Below are 21,033 nucleotides of genomic sequence, written 5' to 3' on the forward strand. Positions count from 1 at the left end.
AAAGTTATTGCAGTAGGCAAGGCCAAGCCCACATAAGCCCAGCTGATGTTTCACCATGAAAAACAGGAGACAAAAGCATAAAAAATATTTAATTCACCCCAATCAAACAAGTGTCCTTTTAAATGCTCTACAATATTTGTTTAAAAGGGCAGACTTAATTGATACTGTCAGGCTGCAGAAAGCTTATTCAGAATATTACTAATGGTTACAGTAGCACTTCACCACATTATACAGATTTAATAGGTTCTTAATATTTAGGGAATTGATTGGTGTACACAACCAATCACACAAGAGAATCACACACAGCTAATAAAGTATTTCTAATATTGACATTGATATAGATATCACCTGAATATCAAAATATGATCCACAATTCATACATTCACAAAACATATGATAATGTTAGGTCATTTATCTATTGCATAAATCTATACAATTATGAAGTCAGATGTCTAATTATAAAAGATATAAATTTGAAACTAGTTAACTTGCATTTGAAGACCATATAAATGAGATAAATGTACAAAAGAAAGAAAAATTCGTACTGAAAATGTGGCACTTGAACTTGTCCTCTGCTACATTCGTGACAGTCAGTGCACTCTCCTGGCAGTTCTGTATCAATCAAAAATCCACAGATAATTGCTTTTTTTCCACCAAGAAATCACGTTAACATGTCGACTTTTATACCTCAACATTTTTGTTCTGCTGTCCTACCTCAAAACAAAAGTTTAATATTTTGGGAAATACACTTAGCTGCTTTCTTGCCACAAAAGTGAGAAAAGAGGATTTATACCGGTCACACATCTGTACAGTTGATATGAAGCTTCCACAAGCAGTTAGCATAGCTTAGCATGAAGACTGGAAACAAGGGAAAAAGTGAACCTCGCTCTGTTTAAAGGTCACAAAATCTACCTACAAGCACAAAGCTCATTAATTAATATCATATTTCTGGAATCCGTACGAAAAGTGTAAAAACTATTAGGACAGAGCTAAGCGAGCCGTTTCCCCATTTTCAGTCTTTCTGCTAAACTCAGCTAATGGCTGCTAGCTGTAGCTTTATCGGATTTAGTGGAATTGATCTCTCTTCAACAAAGCAAGTAAGTGCATTTTACTAAATGTCAAACTATTCCTTTAAACCTCTCCATTTTCATTCCTGATGAAGCACAAAACACTCAATGTGTTACACAAAACATATTCCAGTTTCTTTTGTTGACAATTAAGATTGTTTTGCATTACATACAACATATATTCACCTGCTTGTTATGTCACCTACATTTCTCAAATAAATCTATTTATATTCAAAGTGAGTGCATACATAGAGTCTTGGTTGTTTTTCTCATAATCACAAAATCTATATTATCCTATAAGCTTATGTTCGCCCATAAATATATGTTTGTAATAAGCTAATTATTTTGTATAGCTATTGTAGACAACATCAAAAATCATTTTAAAATGTGGCGTCTTGTTGTTCACCCTTATCATGTAACAGCTATTAATTATAGAGTGAAAAATGACTTGTCAGACCACAGAATGACTTTTCTCTCTATATCATCATATTCAGCACATATCATTAGAAACTTGACAATATAGTACAACTGGTAATACTAAGTGTGCACCCTCACAGAGTTGAGGAGCTTTGCTTGTAGTCTCTGAGGATGACAGAGGCATATGTCACATTTGTTGGGCTGCACAAAATCGACTCGGAAACCGGCGAATTGGGAAAGGCGCTCGCTGGAGGAGCAGCGCAATCTCGGAAAGGGGACGGAGGCATCAGTGCCAGAGAACCCTCCAATGCTAATTTGACCTCAACCAAGTCCTCCTCGTTGTGAATCTGGGCGTTGTTGTACATGTAGCCGTGGAGAAGGCCAAACTGTTCACGGTCCATCTCATCCTCCTCTAAAGGGGAAGTGGGCTCTTCGTCGTACGGGTCCAGGTACAGAGGCAGGACCGGGTCCTGCTGGATGAGGTGGGCCTGGTGGTACACAGGCATGCCGCCGCTCACGGCCTCAGGCATGCTAATCATATCATCAAGCTCAGGTATATCAATGTTGAATTTACCAACCAGCACCTCCTCCTGCAGGTGGTCCATGATGACGCATCGGGGGATGATGCAATTTGACTGCAGATGCAGAGGTGTATAGAGCTCCACCTCCTCCACGGCTTTCATCAGTCCACAGGCAGGAATCTGCCCGTGGGGCATCATGGGGGGAGTGATGGGGGGGTTGTATCTGATAAGGTCACTCTCGTCCTCCTCGGCCACATTGTACAGGGTCTTAGTGCTGAGGTCGGAGAAGTCCAGGGCTCTGTTTTGGTACGAATTAGTTAAGGGTTTGATGACAGCCATCTGATTGGAACCTGCTTCCTGTCTCTTCACATGCACTGACAGTCTGTGCCACGTGTGATCCCCTTTTGGAGGATGTCTTGCACCTGGTTCAGACCATGACACAGACTTTCCATTAGAACTATGAACAAAATAAAGATGGCTGTTACTTCACCGGAACCCACAAAGGTGGAGACACAAAAAGCAATTTCGGTTCATGTCAGAATGAATTATCTTGTCGTTTAAATTATTAAAAATATGAATCATGTTGTGCGCAATATTCCAGGGTATCTGCAGGTTTTGGAAGTGTTAATTAAATGAATTAATAATATTTCATCTAATTCATCCATCCATTCTATCCCGCTCATGTGGGACCAGGTTGCATTATTTAATTATTTATGGAATTTGAAAATATTTCTATGTATTGCTGGAAAGTGTATATACATAATTCTATGCTATATTGTTTTCTTTCATGCTTTGGCTGTCATGGGTGTAAAAACAGGGATTTAAATTTAATTCTGTGTGATATCAAAAAGGTCAAAAAAAAAGTCCTACATTTAATTTGGTGAATGCTGCAGAAACCCTGTAATATATATTAGTGATCCCACTTGTCATCCCTTAGCACACAGAGATGCTTGTTTTAATTTTACCATCAGTTCAAAGGTTAAAATGGCTGTGTGAATTGAGCACTGACCTATATCCGTCACACTTTACAACAGGTGTCCCTATGAAAGTAAATACAGTAAGACATCAGGTTCCCTTCGAGAGGGAATTACAGTAAAACCAGCATCCCTGAGGTGCCTCAGGAGCAGGACTCAGACTCAATTAATGAATCTTACCTGCCGTTTCCAGTGTTCTTCTTCCTCCTGAACATGTTGAGCAGGCTGCTGCTTCGGCAGGCAATTTTGCCGTCGCCGACGTGCATGCGCACAGCGTCAGAGGTGGTGAACGCGCTGCGCACGTTCCGCTCAGGTTTGGCAATGATGATGTAGATCTTTGGGGTGAACATACAGCCCAAAGCTACAGTCACACTGAGGCTTACAGAGAAAGATGTGGTGATGATCTTGTAGTTGCTGCCAAAGTAGATTGGCACGAACGCCAGCCATATTATACATGTGGTGTACATGGTGAAGGCGATGTATTTGGCCTCGTTGAAATTTGCAGGGACGTTGCGGGTCTTGAAGGCATAATAAGTGCAGCTCATGATCAGCAAGCCGTTGTAGCCCAGAGGAGCCACAACACCCACGTTGCTGGTGTTGCAGATGAGGAAGACCTCTTTGATGCTGGGGTAGGATTTGATGGGTTCAGGAGGCTCCATGATGATGAGGGTGACCTCCAAAGAGAGCTGGGCACCGATCAGAATGGAGGCAATGACCAATTGAGCCCAAGCACTCATAAACCTCGGTTTCCGGGTGCAAATCTTCTTCTTGCTGCCTGCCAGGATACGGGCGATGCGGTTGGTTTTGGTTACCAGGGCGGAGTAGCACATGGCGGCTGAGAGTCCGACAAGCAGCCTCTGGAGGTAGCAGGAGGCCACGGTGGGACGGGCGATGAGGGTGAAAGGACACATGTAGCCCAGGAAGATCCCTGCGAGGATGATGTAGCAGAGCTCCCGGCTGGAGGATTTGACCACAGGCGTGTCACGGTATAAGACAAAGATGAAGGCAACAAATGACGTGACCAGGATGCCCATGCAGGAGAAAACCACCTGGATAATAGACTCTGGATTGCTCCACTCCAGGCAGCGCACGGGAATTGGCTCACAGCCTGAAAAGGATAAAAACATGACGATATAAACAAGCCAAAACACACTAAAAGCAGCTCATAAAACTTTCAACGTTTCAGCGTCAGCTTGGTGGTTAGATTTCTGATTATCTAGAGAAAGATGCCTAAATATAAGTTCATTTTGACAAGAATGAAATTTAAAGTTTTTTAGGCACTATTGTAGGGACACATTCAAAATTAATAAAATACATTTTAGCCTGAGAAAATATACTAAGTCTCAAAGTAGGTTTTTAGCTCAACTATAAATAAACCCTTTTCTACTCAGCCATGGCCGGGCTGGGCTGCAGCCAGCACAGGAGGTGGCCAATGCAGCAGGACAAAGTAAATCACTGCATTTTTCATGGATCCAAATATGATCTCCTTTCTGCTTCATGTTGAGGGCACACTTTCAATATCTAATTTATGTTTGTTTATTTATTTATTGTAGGACGGCAGGAGGGTTGGGGTTGGAAAACTGCACAAGAATCATTTTAATGTCATCCCTGTGCACCACATTTTCTTGTTTATGTGTGTACCTAAAGGTCATAGTAAAAATATATATATATATATATATGAAACAGCATGGAGGCAGGATGAACCTATTAAGAAAGTGTCTTGTCTTTGAACAGCACAAGAAGGCCTTTGAAAGTGGGCCAGAAGAAGAGTGGTAAGTGAAGTAGGGCTGCTGTCGGATGAAATGGTGAAGATGATGAATGGCTCTCAGGTGTCATGGGAAAGCAATAAAAATAGGACAGAACAGGTTTATGAAATAGTGCCGCAAAGAATCTTAGCGGGACAAACTGTTACTTAGCGGGGGGAGTAAAAGCTTGGAGGAACTTAACTTTCTACAGAGCCTCTAATAAGAATCATAAGAATAAGAATGTTTTTGTCTCTAAAAGCATCCATCATGCAACAGGAACTCAGCCTGTGGCCACTGAAATAACCTAAATGCATCTAAATATACAGTACATGTAAAAAACTGCAGAACAGTAACATTGTCTGTTCTAATCGGATGGGGCTAATTGTCTTGTCTTTTCTTCATTTCTTTATGCTAAGCTATGCTAACTGGCTTCTTGCTGTCGCCTTATATTTAACAAACTGACAGGAAGGTGGTATCAACCTTCTCATCTTACTCTTGGGGAAAAAAATACATATGCATATTTTCCAAAATGTCAAACTCTCTAAAAGAAAACCAGCTACAGTTACAAGCAGTGAGAGTTTACAGCGGTAGGTAAATGGAGAGTGAGGAGTACAAGCCTACCTTCCAGTTCTTCGTCTGGCCACCAGCCCAGCTCACAGGCCTTGCATGTGAACTCGTCCTGGACGACCTCGTTGTCCTTACAGCCGGTGCAGATCCAGCAGCAGCTCACTTCTCCCTTCCTGATCACCTGGTCGACAAAGAAGGTAGAAACCTTTTAAAATACTTTCCTACAACTACCCATACCCTTAGTTTGTTTCAGTGTAGGGAGTCCCACTGACTGTAATATTTTAATAATTGTTTTTAACACAAGACTAAAGATAGATCAGAAGCATTTATAATAGCTGTTGAGGTGCCAGGTTGTGAAAACTCCCTTTGAGCAGTTAGATCATTTGACCATTTCTATTTCTAGGAAAGGGCTGCAAATGATCCGGACAAAAAAACATTAATTAACATCTCATTAATACTTACAGCTGTAGACTTAATGATTAGAACCCTTTATTAGTGACCAGTGAATGTGTTCAATTATTAGTAATGAATGGAACATTTATAACATTTATCAGCCAATGTGTTTGTTCACAACCTGGCAACCCAGCATTTGATCTTATTAATGACTTAATACTGATCTATAAAGCATTAAATGAGTAAATTATGTATTACCTATCAATACATCCATTAGTTGAAAAAAGAGAATTGTAGTCCTAATATTTGAAGATCAGTGACTCCAATGCAGAGACTGAACTACAAAGCTACAACACAGAGGTGACATGGTAACAGTGACAATTTGTCCTCAGCAGGAGGGTATTTAAAGGATTTGCCCCTCACCTTGATCTCTCCTTTGGAGCAGGGCTCACTGCAGACTGAGCGGACCATGTCACTGCGGTTCATCTGCATCAATTCATCATCCAGACTGAGTGCGCCCTCATGCCAGGAGCCGATGTTGATGTAGTCATAAACACCCGGCTCCACATGCTGGAAGTTCATAATCTCGTACCTGATGGTGGACAGAAAGCCATGAGTTAGAGGAAGACACGAGTTAACAAGGTTTCACCGACGCTGAATCGATTCTTAAAAGGGAAATAACAGTTTTACTGCCACTTAGCATAAAAATAGCACATTTTATCAACAGGGGGCTAGTCAGGCTCTTGATCAATACTTGTGACTCAGGGATTAGTTCGCCAGGTGCTGATATGTCTTTCATATCTTCCTCTCTGGATTGCAGTAAAACCTCCCCACTGGAATATCAAAACACTCCCAGACTCACTTGACGGTGCAATTTCAGTTACTCACGGATAAAAGTAGCTGGAAACTATAGCGACTGTGTTCAAAACAAGCAGGATTATTAGTGAGAGGTTTCAGTGTATGTATCAGTGAGGAGGCCAGACAATTGCTTTTCTCATTACAATATGGACATTACTATGCATATGTCAATGTTCCCTAATATGACTAGCTGAGAGCAACTTGACGATCACGAAATGATTGAATGAAAATTGTTCTATCAACTTTGTGCACATCATATTTGTACTGACAGGAGTAATTTCAACATCGTCTGCCCTTGAAAGGTTGTTTGGGATGCTGAATAATATTATTTGGGGTGCTGGATATTCATAATTGGCTTATTTATTGTGAGTCATTTTAGAAAAGAAAATATCAGTTTTAGTGTTCCAATTTGCCAACGAATGAATCTGTTTCCTGCAACAAGAAAACTCAAACTAAATTTACACTGAAGAATTAAGACACAGAATGTACTTAATTAATGAAACACTTAATTTAGAGCGCACAATATGATGTTTATTACACTTCATGTCAGCCAAGTAGAAAAAACTATAAACACAGCAACTCCAATCACACTTATTATCGGCTTCTAAAATATTTATTTTTTATTTCAGATTTTTCATTTGATTCTGAACGATGTGATTATTGAAATGAAACACAACTTTCATATAATTTACACCATTCTGAAATGGGCTATTCTGCAAAAGAAGCACTTTGACTTTTTATGATTTAAAGTTTAAAGTACAAAAAGTAAAGGTGCACTGGCCCTTTAAAGTTTAAAGGACCAGTGTGTAGGGTTAGGCGGCATCTAGCTGTGAAGTTGCAGATTTCAAGGAGAACTACGGTGGCCAACACGAAAACTCAAAAAATGGGAATGGCCCTATGTAGAGCCAGTGTTTGATTTGTCCATTCTGGGCTACTGTAGAAACATGGTGGCCGACTCCATGAAGAGGACCCGCTCCGTTTGTAGATATAAATGGCTCAGTCTAAGGTAACGAACACGATTCTTACTTTCAGGTGATTAAACACTAAAGAAAACATACTTAATATAATATTCCATTTCTGCCAATCGATCACCCTAAATACTACACACTGTTCCTTTAAATGCATGACTTTTACTTACTACTTAGTGGGGTATTCCTACTTTTACTCAGGTAAACAATCGCTACGTCTTTCTCAACTAAGGTATGTAAAGGAAGTGCGTTTTACCTCCCAGGTGAGTCGCCGTTCTCGTCAAACCATATGTCCTTTCCAGAAACACCCGTGAAGGACGTCTTGAGGAGAAAGTCCAGCAAGTGGCTGCCATCAACGGGCTTCATGTTCTCACAGAGCCCCACGTGACCAGGGCAGAGAACAGTATGCATGTCATGCAGCCCGTGGGCCATGGCGTAGATGGCATTGATGACGAAGCCCATCTTGCTGTCCTGAACGTAGTTGTCCTCCAGACTTTCGTAACCTGCCCACACATTAAGAAACGGTAAGGACTCATCTCCAGGACAGTTCTTTAAAAGGGAGAGCCTTACAGGAGGTGCTTCATTGCTGCAAGCGGTAGCGTGTTATGCTGTCAGAATAGTCTCTAAATGTCAGGTGTGTCTGGCGTGATGTAACGTATTACAAAGGAGTGATAGGGTGCTCACAGACACATTCTTGTTATTATTCTCTGAATACAGGCAGTGAGCTACACGGCTCTTTGCCTCAGTGGGAGACTGCACTAAAAGAACTGGAAGCCTCAGAAAATGGCTTGAAAGAAACCTTGTTACCATGGCAAGAGTACTCATTTCTGCATTCATGAGTCAGGCTTCAATTAGAGTTGGTCTGCAATACCGTGCAACTGACGTCGTGTCTCGTCAAGCAGAAAAACAAACTGAGCTTTTTCACGTTTGTGATCTGTTGTTCTCTGTTTGTATTGTTTCCCCTCAAACAAACATGATGAGAAAATGAGACAGTGAAGTTCAAACACACCCTATCAGTTCAGTGTAATGAAAGCTAGAAGCAGAGTAAGCAGGGTTTTTTTTAGTTGCTTTGTGTTAAAACATTAACATGTCAACTTAGTGTTATTTCAAAGAGCTGCATCATGCATTCAATATGTTTTGGTGAAACAGAGAAACAGGTAGGTGTGTTTGGCAGCTCCTGGAGCTGGAGATGCTCTTGAATTTTTTTCCTTTGTTTGGTGTGGAAAGCGTCTTTTGTCAGAGTACAAACAAGTCTTCAAAAAATCAGCACTTGGTAGGAAGGCAACATCTACTTAAATCTTTCTTTCTGCTAAATAATTGCCCTTGAACCCTTGTACAATTTAGTATAATCCACACATGTACATTGAGAGCAATTTTTTACAAAAGGAAAGGATCACAATTTTACTTGATCATGAATTTACATCTAAAGGAGTAAAATGATGCTCTTGTTGGCTTCACCCGCCAGTCTCTGTCACCTAAATCCCAAACTCCCTCTTTCATAATTTATGAAAAAGGGAGCAGAGTGTGATGTAACGACTGATAATGTAATATCTTAACCCTTTGTATCAACTAAAAAGACACCTTTAGGATTTTAGAGGAGATCTTCATAGACCAAACCGACATCTATTAACCTGTTGTGAAATGATTTTCTAACTATGCACCATTTCCTCTAAAATCTAATCTGAAATGAGAGAAATTGTCTCATGAATGTGATTTGAAGTTAGCTCACGAATGAGATTTTGAAGGGCTTTAATTTTGAAATCAGAATGTCCTGGTTCTGTCTGAGTGACACCTTGAGGTGGTCTGCTATTAACCTGTAGTGAAATCATTTTGTAACTATGCACTATGCACCAAGTCCAAATTGGCTCATGTGCTCTTTTGGGAGGGTTAGGGCTAGGGTTAGGGTTAGGAGTAGAGCCTTGGAAGTGGACTCTACCCCCACTAATGTGTCCATTGCAATTGGAGTGGTACCAGTTTCGAGTCCCTGCGGCCTTCGGAAGGGGTCAAAACCAACTTAACCCCAAGTCCAAATTGGCTCATGGGCCCTTTTGGGAGGGTTAGGAGTAGAGCTTAGATTTTGTAACTATACACCATTTCCTCTAAAATCTAATCTGAAATGAGAGAAATTGTCTCATGAATGTGATTTGAAGTGAGCTCATGAATGAGATCTTGAAGGGCTTTAATTTTGAAATGCTACATCAGAATGTCCTGGTTCTGTCTGAGTGACACCTTGAGGTGGTCTGCTATTAACCTGTAGTGAAATCATTTTATAAGCTTGTGACTGAATTTTCCCCTACAAGGCAATATAGAAGATTAGGTGTTCATTCTGACTGTGGTTTAATTTTATTGATGATACAAACTCAAATGTATTCAAGTGACTGAAACTCCATGAGCAGGATTATTGTTACACTGTCAGAAGTCTTCAAAGCTGGTATATTCAAAAAGTCATGGTCATTACCGTCACAGCTCTTTATGTTATTCAGCAATCAGATTAGTTTGAATTTCCTTTTGTTAGCCCTTCTTGAATTTATTAGCGGATATTCATTTGAAATAATAGGAGACAAGACATTGTTGTTCAATTATTTGTGTGTTTGGAGAATTTCTAAAAAAAAACTATTTTAAACTTATTTCTGTAAAATGTTTTTTGGTGCAGAGTCAAGATTATTTTTTAAGGATTTCTTAATTCTTAATTCTTGGTATTATTCTAATTTTCTCTTTGTTTATTTAATAAGTTGAGGCATATGTACAGTATCTTAATGTTTTTTTCTTAAATTATACATAGTATTTTATTTTCAAGTAATAAAACTAAACAAAAGTAAATTTTCCACCTCTGTGGACAATAAAGTTGTAATGTTTGTCTACCACGATGTTTTAGTTGATGCAAATACAGAATAAAAAGATTTTCTATTACATATTAAAATAACATCGTTAAAGGATTGCTCAGGCTTGGCAGAGATATTCTCATTTCTAGTTCCATAATTTGTCATTTGTCCTTTTCTCTGTGTAAGCATTCACACACCGCACAAATCAACATTTAACTGTGTGATACATGAGGCCGACAGGCTTTATGAGCGTCCTCCATTGCCGGTGACTTTCTCACCAAATGTTTTAAATCAAGTGATGATCGTTAAAAAAAAGGACTGCTGGGAAAACGACTGCCTGTGCAGACAAACACATAAACAGTAAATTCAGTTGGGTAGCAGCTGGGTGAGCATCCGATGGGAACTGCTGGTGATGACCTAGTTTAACAGCTCCTTGGCTTTGACGCTCGCCTCACTCACTGAGCTGCGTGAGCTTCAGTCATGATGCAATGATGTCACGATGTCAGCATGCAAGCAATTCTGGTCTGCTTTTGAAGTTCAGTCGGCTGCAAGACAACCAGACCTTCTCTGTCCAAATATGAATACAACTGCGATACAATGGCTCTAAAATACGTGTTATCTGTTACAGTAGGGCTTCACTAGTTCTGTGGCTACATGCAACTCAAGCCGGATCAGCCAGTTACCATCTCACTCAAATGTTATTGGGCTGTTTTGTACGACTTGAAAGAGTGTGAGAGCACAAAGTGAGAGCGGATCAATTGTTGGGCTCTCACTGCAGAAAAAAAGAAATTAAAACATCCCAATAGCTTCATATATTAGAGGTTTACTGAGATTAATAGTACGTTTAGGGAGAAAGAAGAATATAAACTGACCACCAAAATGTTCACATCATGTGATCAAACCTTAATTTCAGTCAACCTCTACGTATATTGCCAAAGTGAGGAGCATTATGATTCCATTCAGAGGGATTCACTCACCGTCTTGGAGTTCTACACCAAAAAAATGAATAAATATATCAATAATAAAATAAAAACAATAGAAGTAACAGGGCAGCAGACAATAACTCTATCTATCTCCACTTATGAGGCAAAAATAAGTATTTTAATAACTGCTATCAAAATATGATGCCTTGTAGGAATGAATACAAGCTTAAGGAATGTGCGTAAAGAAGAGAGGCTCTATTCTCCTAAATAATGTGCAAACGCTGCAAAGGAATAAATGATTAAAACAACTGCAGAAAGTGAAGTGCAATGGCAAAAACAAATTCACTTGAAGAACCCTGAGAGCTGACAACTGAAAAGGAATAAAATGTTTTATGTTTTTTGCTGCATGCATCATTTTATATTTACGTTTATCAATATGATACATTTTAAAGAATTTTAAAGAAGGATTTTAAAAAGACTGAATTAAACAGTAACAAGTACATTGAGATTGAAAACGTAAATATATCTATCGATATATTTGTAAAAGAAATATTTAAGAGCAGTATGCAAAAATATGTTTTGGAAACATGCTTGTTGAGCATTGTTTCGAGAAACCAAGTACTTAAGCTAATGCATTAATTTAGTTCCTTTGTAAAATGTAAAAGATTTAATTTACCTAGATCATCATCCTCTGTGAAGCCAAGTGTCACAGAAATGAACAATGTGAAAAGAAATATGTGTTATTGGTTTGACTTAGAGAGAATTCTCCCCTCTGGCAGTCTAATTCATAATTTAAGAACGTGTTCCAGTTTATGGGGCCTTTTGGCTTCGTCCTCTAGGCACTGCACAGATCAGAACAGTTCGAAAAGACAAGCTGATGCGCACGCTGGCGTAAAAATGTAAACCAGAAAAACTGCAGGAAACATCACAATTGCATGACGAATTGTTTAGCTACCTGAGCAGTTTCGCGCATAATTCAGGTTCTCAAGCGGGTGGCCGGGAAGGCGGCACTGGAAGCGGTACTGCCAGAACTCGGAGAACCACGGGTTGCGGGTGTTGGTGCTGAGCTTGAGCTTCAGGAAGTAGTCATCGAAGGAGGAGACCTCGTCAGACTGCAGCTTCACAGTGATGCCGCCCACGGCCTCCTGTTCGTATCCCTCCACCACCTCGACCCGGTCCGCCCAGCCGTCACTGCAGGGAGAGCAACACACTGTAAATAGTACCACTGGCATAGCACCAGTTTGTGCCTCTCAAGCGTTAACATTACCATTTGAGTCACAGGGCTAAACTTGTGACCTGAGAGGAACCCAGTAGGTCCTTTACAGAACTCTAAAAGATTTTTCAAACCATCATAGTTGGAAATGATGAACTGTATGTCCTTGCTTGCGTTATATCATGTGAACCCAAATTCACGAATTCCAAGTCTTATTATTAGTACATTTTATATTATGGTGGTACTTTCTATAATTTTGTATTTTAATTTAAAAAGAAAGCTTTTATATTGTCCTTGTTGTTTCCACCATCCTGGAATCAATCGACAGTCTTTTTTATCAACCCGGAACTAAATATATTCCAAATATCTGTTTATTGATATTTATATTTCCGTACCTTGTACGGCAACTGCTGCACAACAATTTCCCTCAAGATAAATAAAGTTACAGTTATCTTATTTGAAGTCAAATAATATGAATCCTTGGGCTGCAAACAAATTCATAAAAATGGTATAACAAGTAACAACCAGTATAGTCTGCATCTGACAAAAGTAAAACAGTTATTGTATGATGCTGGTGAAGCTCCAGAAGTCTCTGACAGTGTTGTGTTTGAAGCCGCATGCAGCCTCACTAACAAGCCTCACACTGAATGCTGCAGAAACCTCTGACTTTGTTTTCCTTCCAGCCTCCCCGCTGAGGGGCGTGGAGTGCTCACTGTACTTGCCGAACCAAGAAAAAAGAAAAAAGGTCTCCCCGTTCCACAGACACAATCACAAGTCCGGTGAGAATTCGCAGCTTAGTACTGTGGCGGCACAATCTGCCCTCGAGAGAAACGAGTTTCCACCCTCCACACAGACACTTTGGTGTGATTCTTTTTCTCTCCGATATTCATAGTTTGTATTTATAGTTCACATGCTCGTCTATTTGAAAATCAATTCTGCATTGAATCCTCTCACAAAAGATCAGGCTGATGACACACATGCTCCCTTCATTTGAGTATTTCTCAGCATCCGTGATGCAAGTGTTTGAAAACTCTACATGCATGAGTGAGAAAGGAAGGAGGAGAACAGGAGAGATGAACAGCATCGTTTCAAGGATGATCTCGCCCAAAAACAATTCCCTAGAATGCGGCAACACACTGAATATTATAAAACAATATACATCATTTTTTCTGGCTACAATATACTGTATATATATATAATAGATATCTTTGTTGATCCCCTGACATACTCTAAGGTGGTGAATATTACATCTACTCATCATTGTTTATGTATTTATTTAGAATACTGACAATGTTAACATTAACCCAGCATTAAAGGCATATCTCAAATGCTGCCTCACATGCTTTTTCACCCTGCAACGACACAAACACATTTGAGGCAGAACAAATATCAGTTACCAGCCTTCAAAAACCCACATTTGGCAAAGAAAAGCCGAAGCCAATAGCACGTTTGGCTTGGCTGGCACTTCAAGAATAAACTGACAATGGCTGTCCAGTGAGACAGTATCAACAGTACCTGGCCATCTGCTTCTCAGCATCACAGTCCCTCCAGTGCCAAAACCCTACATCCCTGACGTCAACACACACACACACACATACTGTACATATCATATTCATGAATCATTTAGTTTGAGGGAAGGAGACATTGTCACAAGACATTAGTAAAAGTACTAGCAGGGTATTTATGTGAACTGAATTGTGTTTTATGAAATGAACAAAGAAGAAGATATGTTCAAAGCAAAGCAGATTAGGAGTCAACCGTTTGTCAACCACAGGATGATAAAACTGATATATTCTTTTGTCATTTCAGTCGAGGGGTCGATCAAATGAGTTGTCTTTTGTTTGAGATGTGTGGGATCTGTTGGTGTGAGAACAGACATTTCTTTCATCCTGCACACAGCAGAAGACGGATGGCTGATGACCAGCGCCCCAGGCATTTTTTTTCGACTGGCCCACTGCACAGAGCTGCATGTGTTCACTTACTGCATCGTTCTAAAAAACATTTTCCTTTTTCGGTAGTCTCCTTGACCCAGAAAAAGAAACACACACACACCCCTCTGCCAAACTCGCGCCCTCTTTATCTTCCGTGGAGACTTTAGCAGCAGTGCAAATTCAAGTGGAAGGGGTGAGAGAAAGTTTAAACTCCCTTTTTTTCAGACGTGCATTTCATCATTTGGGTTGAGAAGAAGGTTTTTTTTTAACTCACTCTCATCAGCCTTTGTGAATAAAGTAGCCACAAATTAATGAACCGCTCTCAGTAAATGAACCGTAGCTTTTATCGTAGGCTATTTCAGGTGCAGCAGCTACTCCTAACAGGACTTGAGGTGAGCTGAGACTCCACAAAGAGGGAATGTCTGGTATAAGTGCTGATATGAGCTTTGATGTTCACTGCTCCTCATTCCCCAGCTCATGCTGGAGGTGCTGTCCCATATTAGCCCATCCTGCCTGTGATCTGACAGGGAGAGGGAGAGCTCGCTGCGTGGATGCATTATTCATTACTGAGCCTGACTCAAAGCATCTTCTGCTTTCAGAGGAACTCTCCTAGAAGGAAAAATGAATATTTCGGTTCCATATGAACTTTGTGTATACCATCCATCCTGAGCAGCGGAGGATTATGGTGTAATTTTACTGGAAAATAGTACCATTTCACGTTTTAATGCGTTTAAAATATTGTTATTAGTGTCATTATTATTATTATTATTATTATCTATCACTGCATATGAAATGATCAAACGCTCCATAACAGCTACTAAATGGAGCTTGAAGTAAGAATGTTTTGTCAACTTTTATTTCCAAGGACAAAAATGTACCTTCAATCTCAACTTCACAGCAATTCTTGAGGGAAAGTCCTTTAAGTGTTCAGAAAAATGGAAATCCCAACTCCATCTGCTGGGGAAGATCATGTGATACTACTGAAAGCTCCAAAACAGCTAAAAGGATCCTGTGGTCAACTACATTTATCTTCAATATCTCCCCAAATATCATGTCAAAAAATGAGGGAGAAATAGCTGAAGTTATGATAATTTTGAATTACGCGGATACAATAATTATTCCCTCATACGGTACGAATGAAAGCTCAAGAACAGCTACTTAATGGACCTTCTGATGTCAAAAATGACAGGCTCATGTTGGCTGAGAGGTCTGCAAGATACAAACAGAAAAAGCTCTCACAGCTATTAGCAACTTGAGATATGAGCAACTTAAGATGCTCACCGTTACCCTTGTTTATATTTTTGGCATGTGTATTGGTTTATTGATATTTTCATTTACGCTCTTTATATTTGCACTCTTTCCTACTTTGCACTGCAACTGCTGCACAACAATTTCACTCAAAATGAATAGACCTCATTTCAAGTCAAATAATATGAAATCCTTTGGCTGCAAACAAATTCATAAAAATGGTATAACAAGTAACAACCAGTAGTCTGCATCTGACAAAAGGAAAACAGTTGTTTTATGATGCTGGTGAAGCTCCAGAAGTCTCTGACAGTGTTGTGTTTGAAGCTGCATGCAGCCTCACTAACAAGCCTCACACTGAATGCTGCAGAAACCTCTGACTTTGTTTCCTTTCAGCCTTCCCGCTGAGGGGCGTGGAGTGCTCACTGTACTTACAAAACAAGAAAAAAAAGGAAAGTCCACAGACACATTCAAGTCCCGTGAGAGTTTCTTACTTAAACTTTCAATTTGCAAGTTCTTTATTGTGTTGACTGAGTTTCAATTAAAACCTCTTGAACCCGAGTGCCCCAGTTGCGCACATCTCAACAAACACCAGTTAGGACATGCAGTTAACCATGTAGCAACATATTCATCCTGCATACCCTAAAACGAAACTCCATTCCAACACCAAGCAAATAAATGAGCACACAGCAAAAACAGGCTGACACGCATAACGTTACCTGCACAAACAATATCATTATGAAAGCTGAGACAGCGACCACAACTCACTGAACCAGCAGCAGAAGTAGAATAAAAATAAACATCCCTTTAAACATCCATAACCATAAATTGTGCTGTTTTAGGTAATGTTCAGATGTTTGGATTTGGTTTGCAAGAGGTGTTGTGCTACAACTGCATCATTCTAAAGGGATATTCATTGTAAACATGTACAGTTTTGTTAGATTGAGATAAAATCCTTCATTTATGCTGAGTTCTATCTTCATTTACATATATCCAGTAACATATAATGCACAAGTGTTACCTTTATTATGATACCAAGATCATTCAAATAGACCGTGTAGTTGCAGAGTTCAGTTTGGGCATGTCATTTTGAAACAGGAGCCTGAGCCAGAGGCCGAGGGTTCAAGAGGTCAAGAATGAACTTTCAATGTCAGAAATAGATGAAAAGTCATTAAAGTGCTCAGAAAAAGCAACAACTAAGCAACCTCCGTCTACCCAGAGACATGATATGATCAAAAGCTCAAGAAACAGCCACTAAATGGAGCTAGATTGTTGAGATTGAGACTACAATTATCTTCATTATTGACACAAATGTTGTTAATCCATGTGGCACTCACAGCTGTTTCTGTTTTTTTATTTTATTTCTACTTTCAGTTTAGTTCTCCTGATGATTATTGTGTCGGATGAGTTTCATGGCCATTAAAATCTTCTTAAAAGACACTGTAGACTTAAAAAATGAGAGAATTCATTCCATCAATGAGAAAACTTCTCATTCCAAGAAAAAACAACAACAACAACAACCTGCCGGACAAAACAGGAAACTCCCGTGGGGGAAAGAATCGCTAACCAACCTGCCAATTAGGAGGAACTCTCCAGCTACTCCGAGCCGTCTCATGGCCATGAGCAGCCCTCGGACCGTCATGCCTTCACAGAAGCAGACAACCACTCTGGCTTTAGGCAGACGCTCACGCAGCTTCCTCAGCAGCCGGTCAAAGTGCTTCTCCCCGGCGTTGCTGTAGATCTTGTCAGAGTGGGCGAGGCAGAGTCCGTCCTGTGAGGCGAGCTCTTTGAACACCTCCATCCCACTCTCACCGTAGTTACCTGAGAAAGAGGAGAGAAGCCGTTTGGTGGGTTTCATTTTGGAAAGAATCAATGTTTTTTTTTATTCACAGATTCAGTCTGTATTCAGCATCCAAATGGTTTAAACGTTGAACATGGTTTGAACTTAATTTATTCAAGGACGGCTTACTGAGACAAAACATCTCTTCCTTCAGGTTTCAAGTGGTCCGTTGTGTCCTGTAACATATTTGTATGCAAATCAAATGCAGGTTGCAACAAGGGCTGGAACCAGTAATTATTTTCTTTATCTTTTTAATTCATTCATTGTTTTTGTCTTTACAATGTCACAAAATACTGAAAGATATATCACATGGTCCCCAAAGGTAAAAGCTCCAAATTGTTGCTTTTGATCGACCAACAATCCAAAACCCAAATACTGTTAGTTTACTCGGAGATAAAACAGACAGGTCTAACATTTTGGATCCTGAAAACAGAGGTTTGTCAAAATTGCATGAAAAATTACTCAAACTGTTAATCGGGCGTTTGAATAATTGATCATTTGTTTTCAAGCAATAGTTGCAACAGTAGGTGATACCTGCAGGAGCAACAAAGTAAAGCACCTGACGGCAAAACTGACGATGAAGAGAAAAGAACAGAAAAAGTATTTTGTGTCTATTTGCAATTGGCCTTTGTGGACTTTGATGCATAAAAAGGAAGGACCTCTACAGTCGAGACAAAAGAGGACACCGTGTTCTCTTTCATCCTCTCAAATTGAACCTCTATTTATATGAGTATCATGGAGATGAGCCTCACAAAGGAGTACACGGCTGTCTGCAGCCACCAGCTGTGAAAACATTAGTCTACAAAAGCAATTCACACAACAAAACATTTAATTTATATTTGTGCTGAGCTAGCAGAGGCGGTTATGAGCTCCTGCCTCTGTGCTGCCAGGAGTTTCTAAGATGGACCGTCTTGTCTTTAATTTCCTGCTTGCTGGAAATAAGGCCACAAAGACGGGACTGTTGATTCATTGAAGAAGATCCAAGATTGGGAGCATTTCCATTGTCTCTCAATGGCTCTCAACATGTCGACAGCGAGCCGGGGGCTAACAGCTAACGGTGCTAACAGCGCTAACAGTGCAAACTACAGCGACAAGGCTGTTGAGTGAGTGGGTGCTACTACGGTACCGCGTTATCAGCTGTAATCAGCTGTATGAGAGCAGTGCAGATTGGCAGCAACGAGCTAACCAGTAATGCTCGCTCACATGCACTAAAAGCACGAGCAGTCGGCCCGGCTATGTAACCAAAGCAAGGAGAATAGCAACACACACAGAAGGAGAGTGACTTACATCTCTGCTCAGGTAGACTTTACTCCACTATATCTTTATATCTCTGCTATATTAATTATCAGAATGTTAAATCAGCTCCTTTAGAAAGAGGCAGTGCTTTTGATTTTACACCTGAAGTTTAGTTTACTGTTACTCAGCATGGGAAAAACAATTGTATAATGTCTTCTGTGTTTCTGTATTCAAAACTATAGATGTGGGTGGCAGCGAGGGGTCAAAGAAAGGGGCTATAGAGTTGCATCATGGGAGATGTAAGAGCCAGTGTTTTTGGAGCTTAGCCCAGACTTAAAGTTAGGGTACTTTTGCTGCTTCAATTTTGGGAGTTCTCTTTATAATCTGTCCCTTGTGAGTCCCCCAACTTTATGTAAGTGCAATACCAAATCAAATGTGTCTTACCCTCTGTGTGCACTGCAGACACATAGGTCCAGTTGTACCGTTTGACGATATCCAGGAGGGCCCTGGCCTGAAGAGTGTCTGAGGGCACCACCCTGAGGAAGTACTTAAATAATGTCTTATCACTGAGGTCGATACTGGTTGCAGAGTAGGCAATCTGCGGGATGTTGAACAGCTGCAGGAGGTTTTGAACTTGAATTGCGACTGAGCTGGAGCCGGGCCCGATGACCCCCGCGATGGGCTTCTTGGTTGATGGCGGCTGGCTGGAGGGAACCCCCTCGATGCACCACCTGGAGCCGTCCTTGTCGTCCCGGATGGAGATGAGAGAGTCTCGTATGAACTCGATGCTCTGCTCCAGAGCCACCGACGAATGCCAGCAGGAGTCCCGGATCTCACAGCCCAGGGTGATGTTGGGCAACAGGTTCGGGTCCGAGTTAATCCGATCCAAGGCGTGGAACATGGCCTCCACTCTTTGGATGCCGTACTGCTCTCGGACCTCTCCACATTTCCTCTCTGCCACCTTCTCGGCTGATGGTTGGTGGTGAACAGAGAAGAGGGCACCGATTATAATATCCCCGTCCATCCTCGCCACCAGGCGAGAGGCTGAGCTCGGCACCGCTGACCTCTCATACTTGCCGTTAGACAACACGAAAGCCCCAAACAGTAAAATGCTTATGGCAGTCAGGTAAATCATATTCGACATTGTGCCACAGCTGCTGAATGTAGAATCATGTCCACTTTGCCATAATGGAGGTCCATCAATCCACGTTTTGGATAAAATGGAAATGAACTGCTTCTTCTTCAGATTGTCAACCTGTATGAGAGACGTGGAGCATTAATTCCTGTTTTGCACACATGTCTAGCCTTCATACAAACCTTGTCTGGTTCCAGTTTCTCAATTTTGAACTAGATTTAATTATTTTCTTTGTTATCTATGATAGTAAACTAACTATCTTTGTGTTTTAGACTGTTGGTTGGACAAAACAAATAATTTGAATACATCACATTCAGCTTTTTTTTCAATTCTTCCTATCCTCGGACAGTCTATTTGCAACAAGATTAAACGTAAATTCAAGATAATTAAGATTAATTGATGACAATAAGCCACCCACCCCACACACACACATGCACACACACAAATCTAAAAATGTTAAAAGTCATAACACCTCCCTCGTCTTCTAATCACAAATAATACATAAAATCGTACATAAAAGTTGCATCAAAAACATGCAAAAAGGCAAATTTATTGGAGTCCTGTTGCATTAAAGTATGCTGTGATCTACAGGGTGGAAGCTAAAACAATTGATATCAGCAGTGATCATCAATGACAAGCTTTGAGGACAGTAAGATCTAGATCTCAGAGATAAAAAGTTACCTCTGTAACAAGGGAACGTTTTGAGTTTCAGCACCACAGACAGCTGCCTGCATCTCTCAGCTGATTTCGTTCATGCAAGCTGATCTATTTCAACCTGCGACTGTTTCTTCAACTTTTACCCCTGAAAGCATCACACAAGGACACCGCGAGGTGCTTCGTTTGAAGACTATTTTTCACCGTCTGTCAGCTCACGCTATAGCTCCTCAGTCGCAGCTCCACAGCCTGTGTCACATTTTCAACATCGTCACCTACCTACAGCATGCACATGCATCCCAATTAAAAGGGCGAAGCTTAATTAATAGAGCAGACGAAGAAAACGCTGCCGTATTAAGTCAACTGAGTCTGCAAAACACCTAATAACTGACGTTACGTTACCTACCTGCACCAGACATAGCGGGTCTCCTCTGAAGCAGCCAGACTGGACTCTTCTGCCGAGAAAACACTGTGGGACTGACTCTCTCTATCTTTCTCCCCCCTTCTCTCTCTCCCTCCCTCTG

General features: G+C 40.6%; 1 protein-coding gene across 6 annotated transcripts; it reads right to left on the bottom strand.

The window, feature by feature from the left end:
• Positions 1-75: 75 nt before the first annotated feature.
• Positions 76-20,995, bottom strand: grm1b (glutamate receptor, metabotropic 1b). 6 transcript variants are annotated; one of them, XM_031847307.1, is made up of 11 exons: positions 20,916-20,995; positions 19,165-19,975; positions 17,216-17,465; positions 12,211-12,446; positions 11,932-11,946; positions 11,310-11,321; positions 7,767-8,013; positions 6,108-6,276; positions 5,346-5,472; positions 3,160-4,087; positions 76-2,462 (listed from the first exon to the last, which is right to left on the bottom strand). In XM_031847307.1, exons 2-11 carry the CDS (start codon positions 19,862-19,864, stop codon positions 1,619-1,621), a joined length of 3,528 nt encoding a protein of 1,175 aa, XP_031703167.1. In that variant the 5' UTR covers positions 19,865-19,975; positions 20,916-20,995; the 3' UTR covers positions 76-1,618. The 6 variants fall into 6 exon arrangements, with proteins under 6 accessions (XP_031703167.1, XP_031703168.1, XP_031703166.1 ...); XM_031847311.1 differs by lacking the exon at positions 20,916-20,995 and adding an exon at positions 3,015-3,045 and having other exon boundaries at positions 2,388-2,462; positions 19,165-19,956; XM_031847312.1 differs by lacking the exon at positions 20,916-20,995 and adding an exon at positions 3,015-3,045 and having other exon boundaries at positions 2,397-2,427; positions 19,165-19,956.
• Positions 20,996-21,033: the final 38 nt, after the last annotated feature.

The sequence above is a fragment of the Anarrhichthys ocellatus genome, unplaced genomic scaffold (assembly GCF_004355925.1).
Source record: "Anarrhichthys ocellatus isolate YVR2014 unplaced genomic scaffold, GSC_Weel_1.0 scaffold7, whole genome shotgun sequence".
NCBI classification, from domain to species: Eukaryota; Metazoa; Chordata; class Actinopteri; order Perciformes; family Anarhichadidae; genus Anarrhichthys; species Anarrhichthys ocellatus.

Bases quoted from the DNA above. Each gene is read 5' to 3' on its own strand.
- grm1b (XM_031847307.1), bottom strand. From the start codon at position 19,864: ATGTCGAATATGATTTACCTGACTGCCATAAGCATTTTACTGTTTGGG. The intron at 17,466-19,164 runs GTAAGACACATT...CCTCTTTCTCAG, and splicing joins GTCTGCAGTGCACACAGAGG to GTAACTACGGTGAGAGTGGG. The intron at 12,447-17,215 runs GTTGGTTAGCGA...CTCTCCCTGCAG, and splicing joins GAGTTCCTCCTAATTGGCAG to TGACGGCTGGGCGGACCGGG.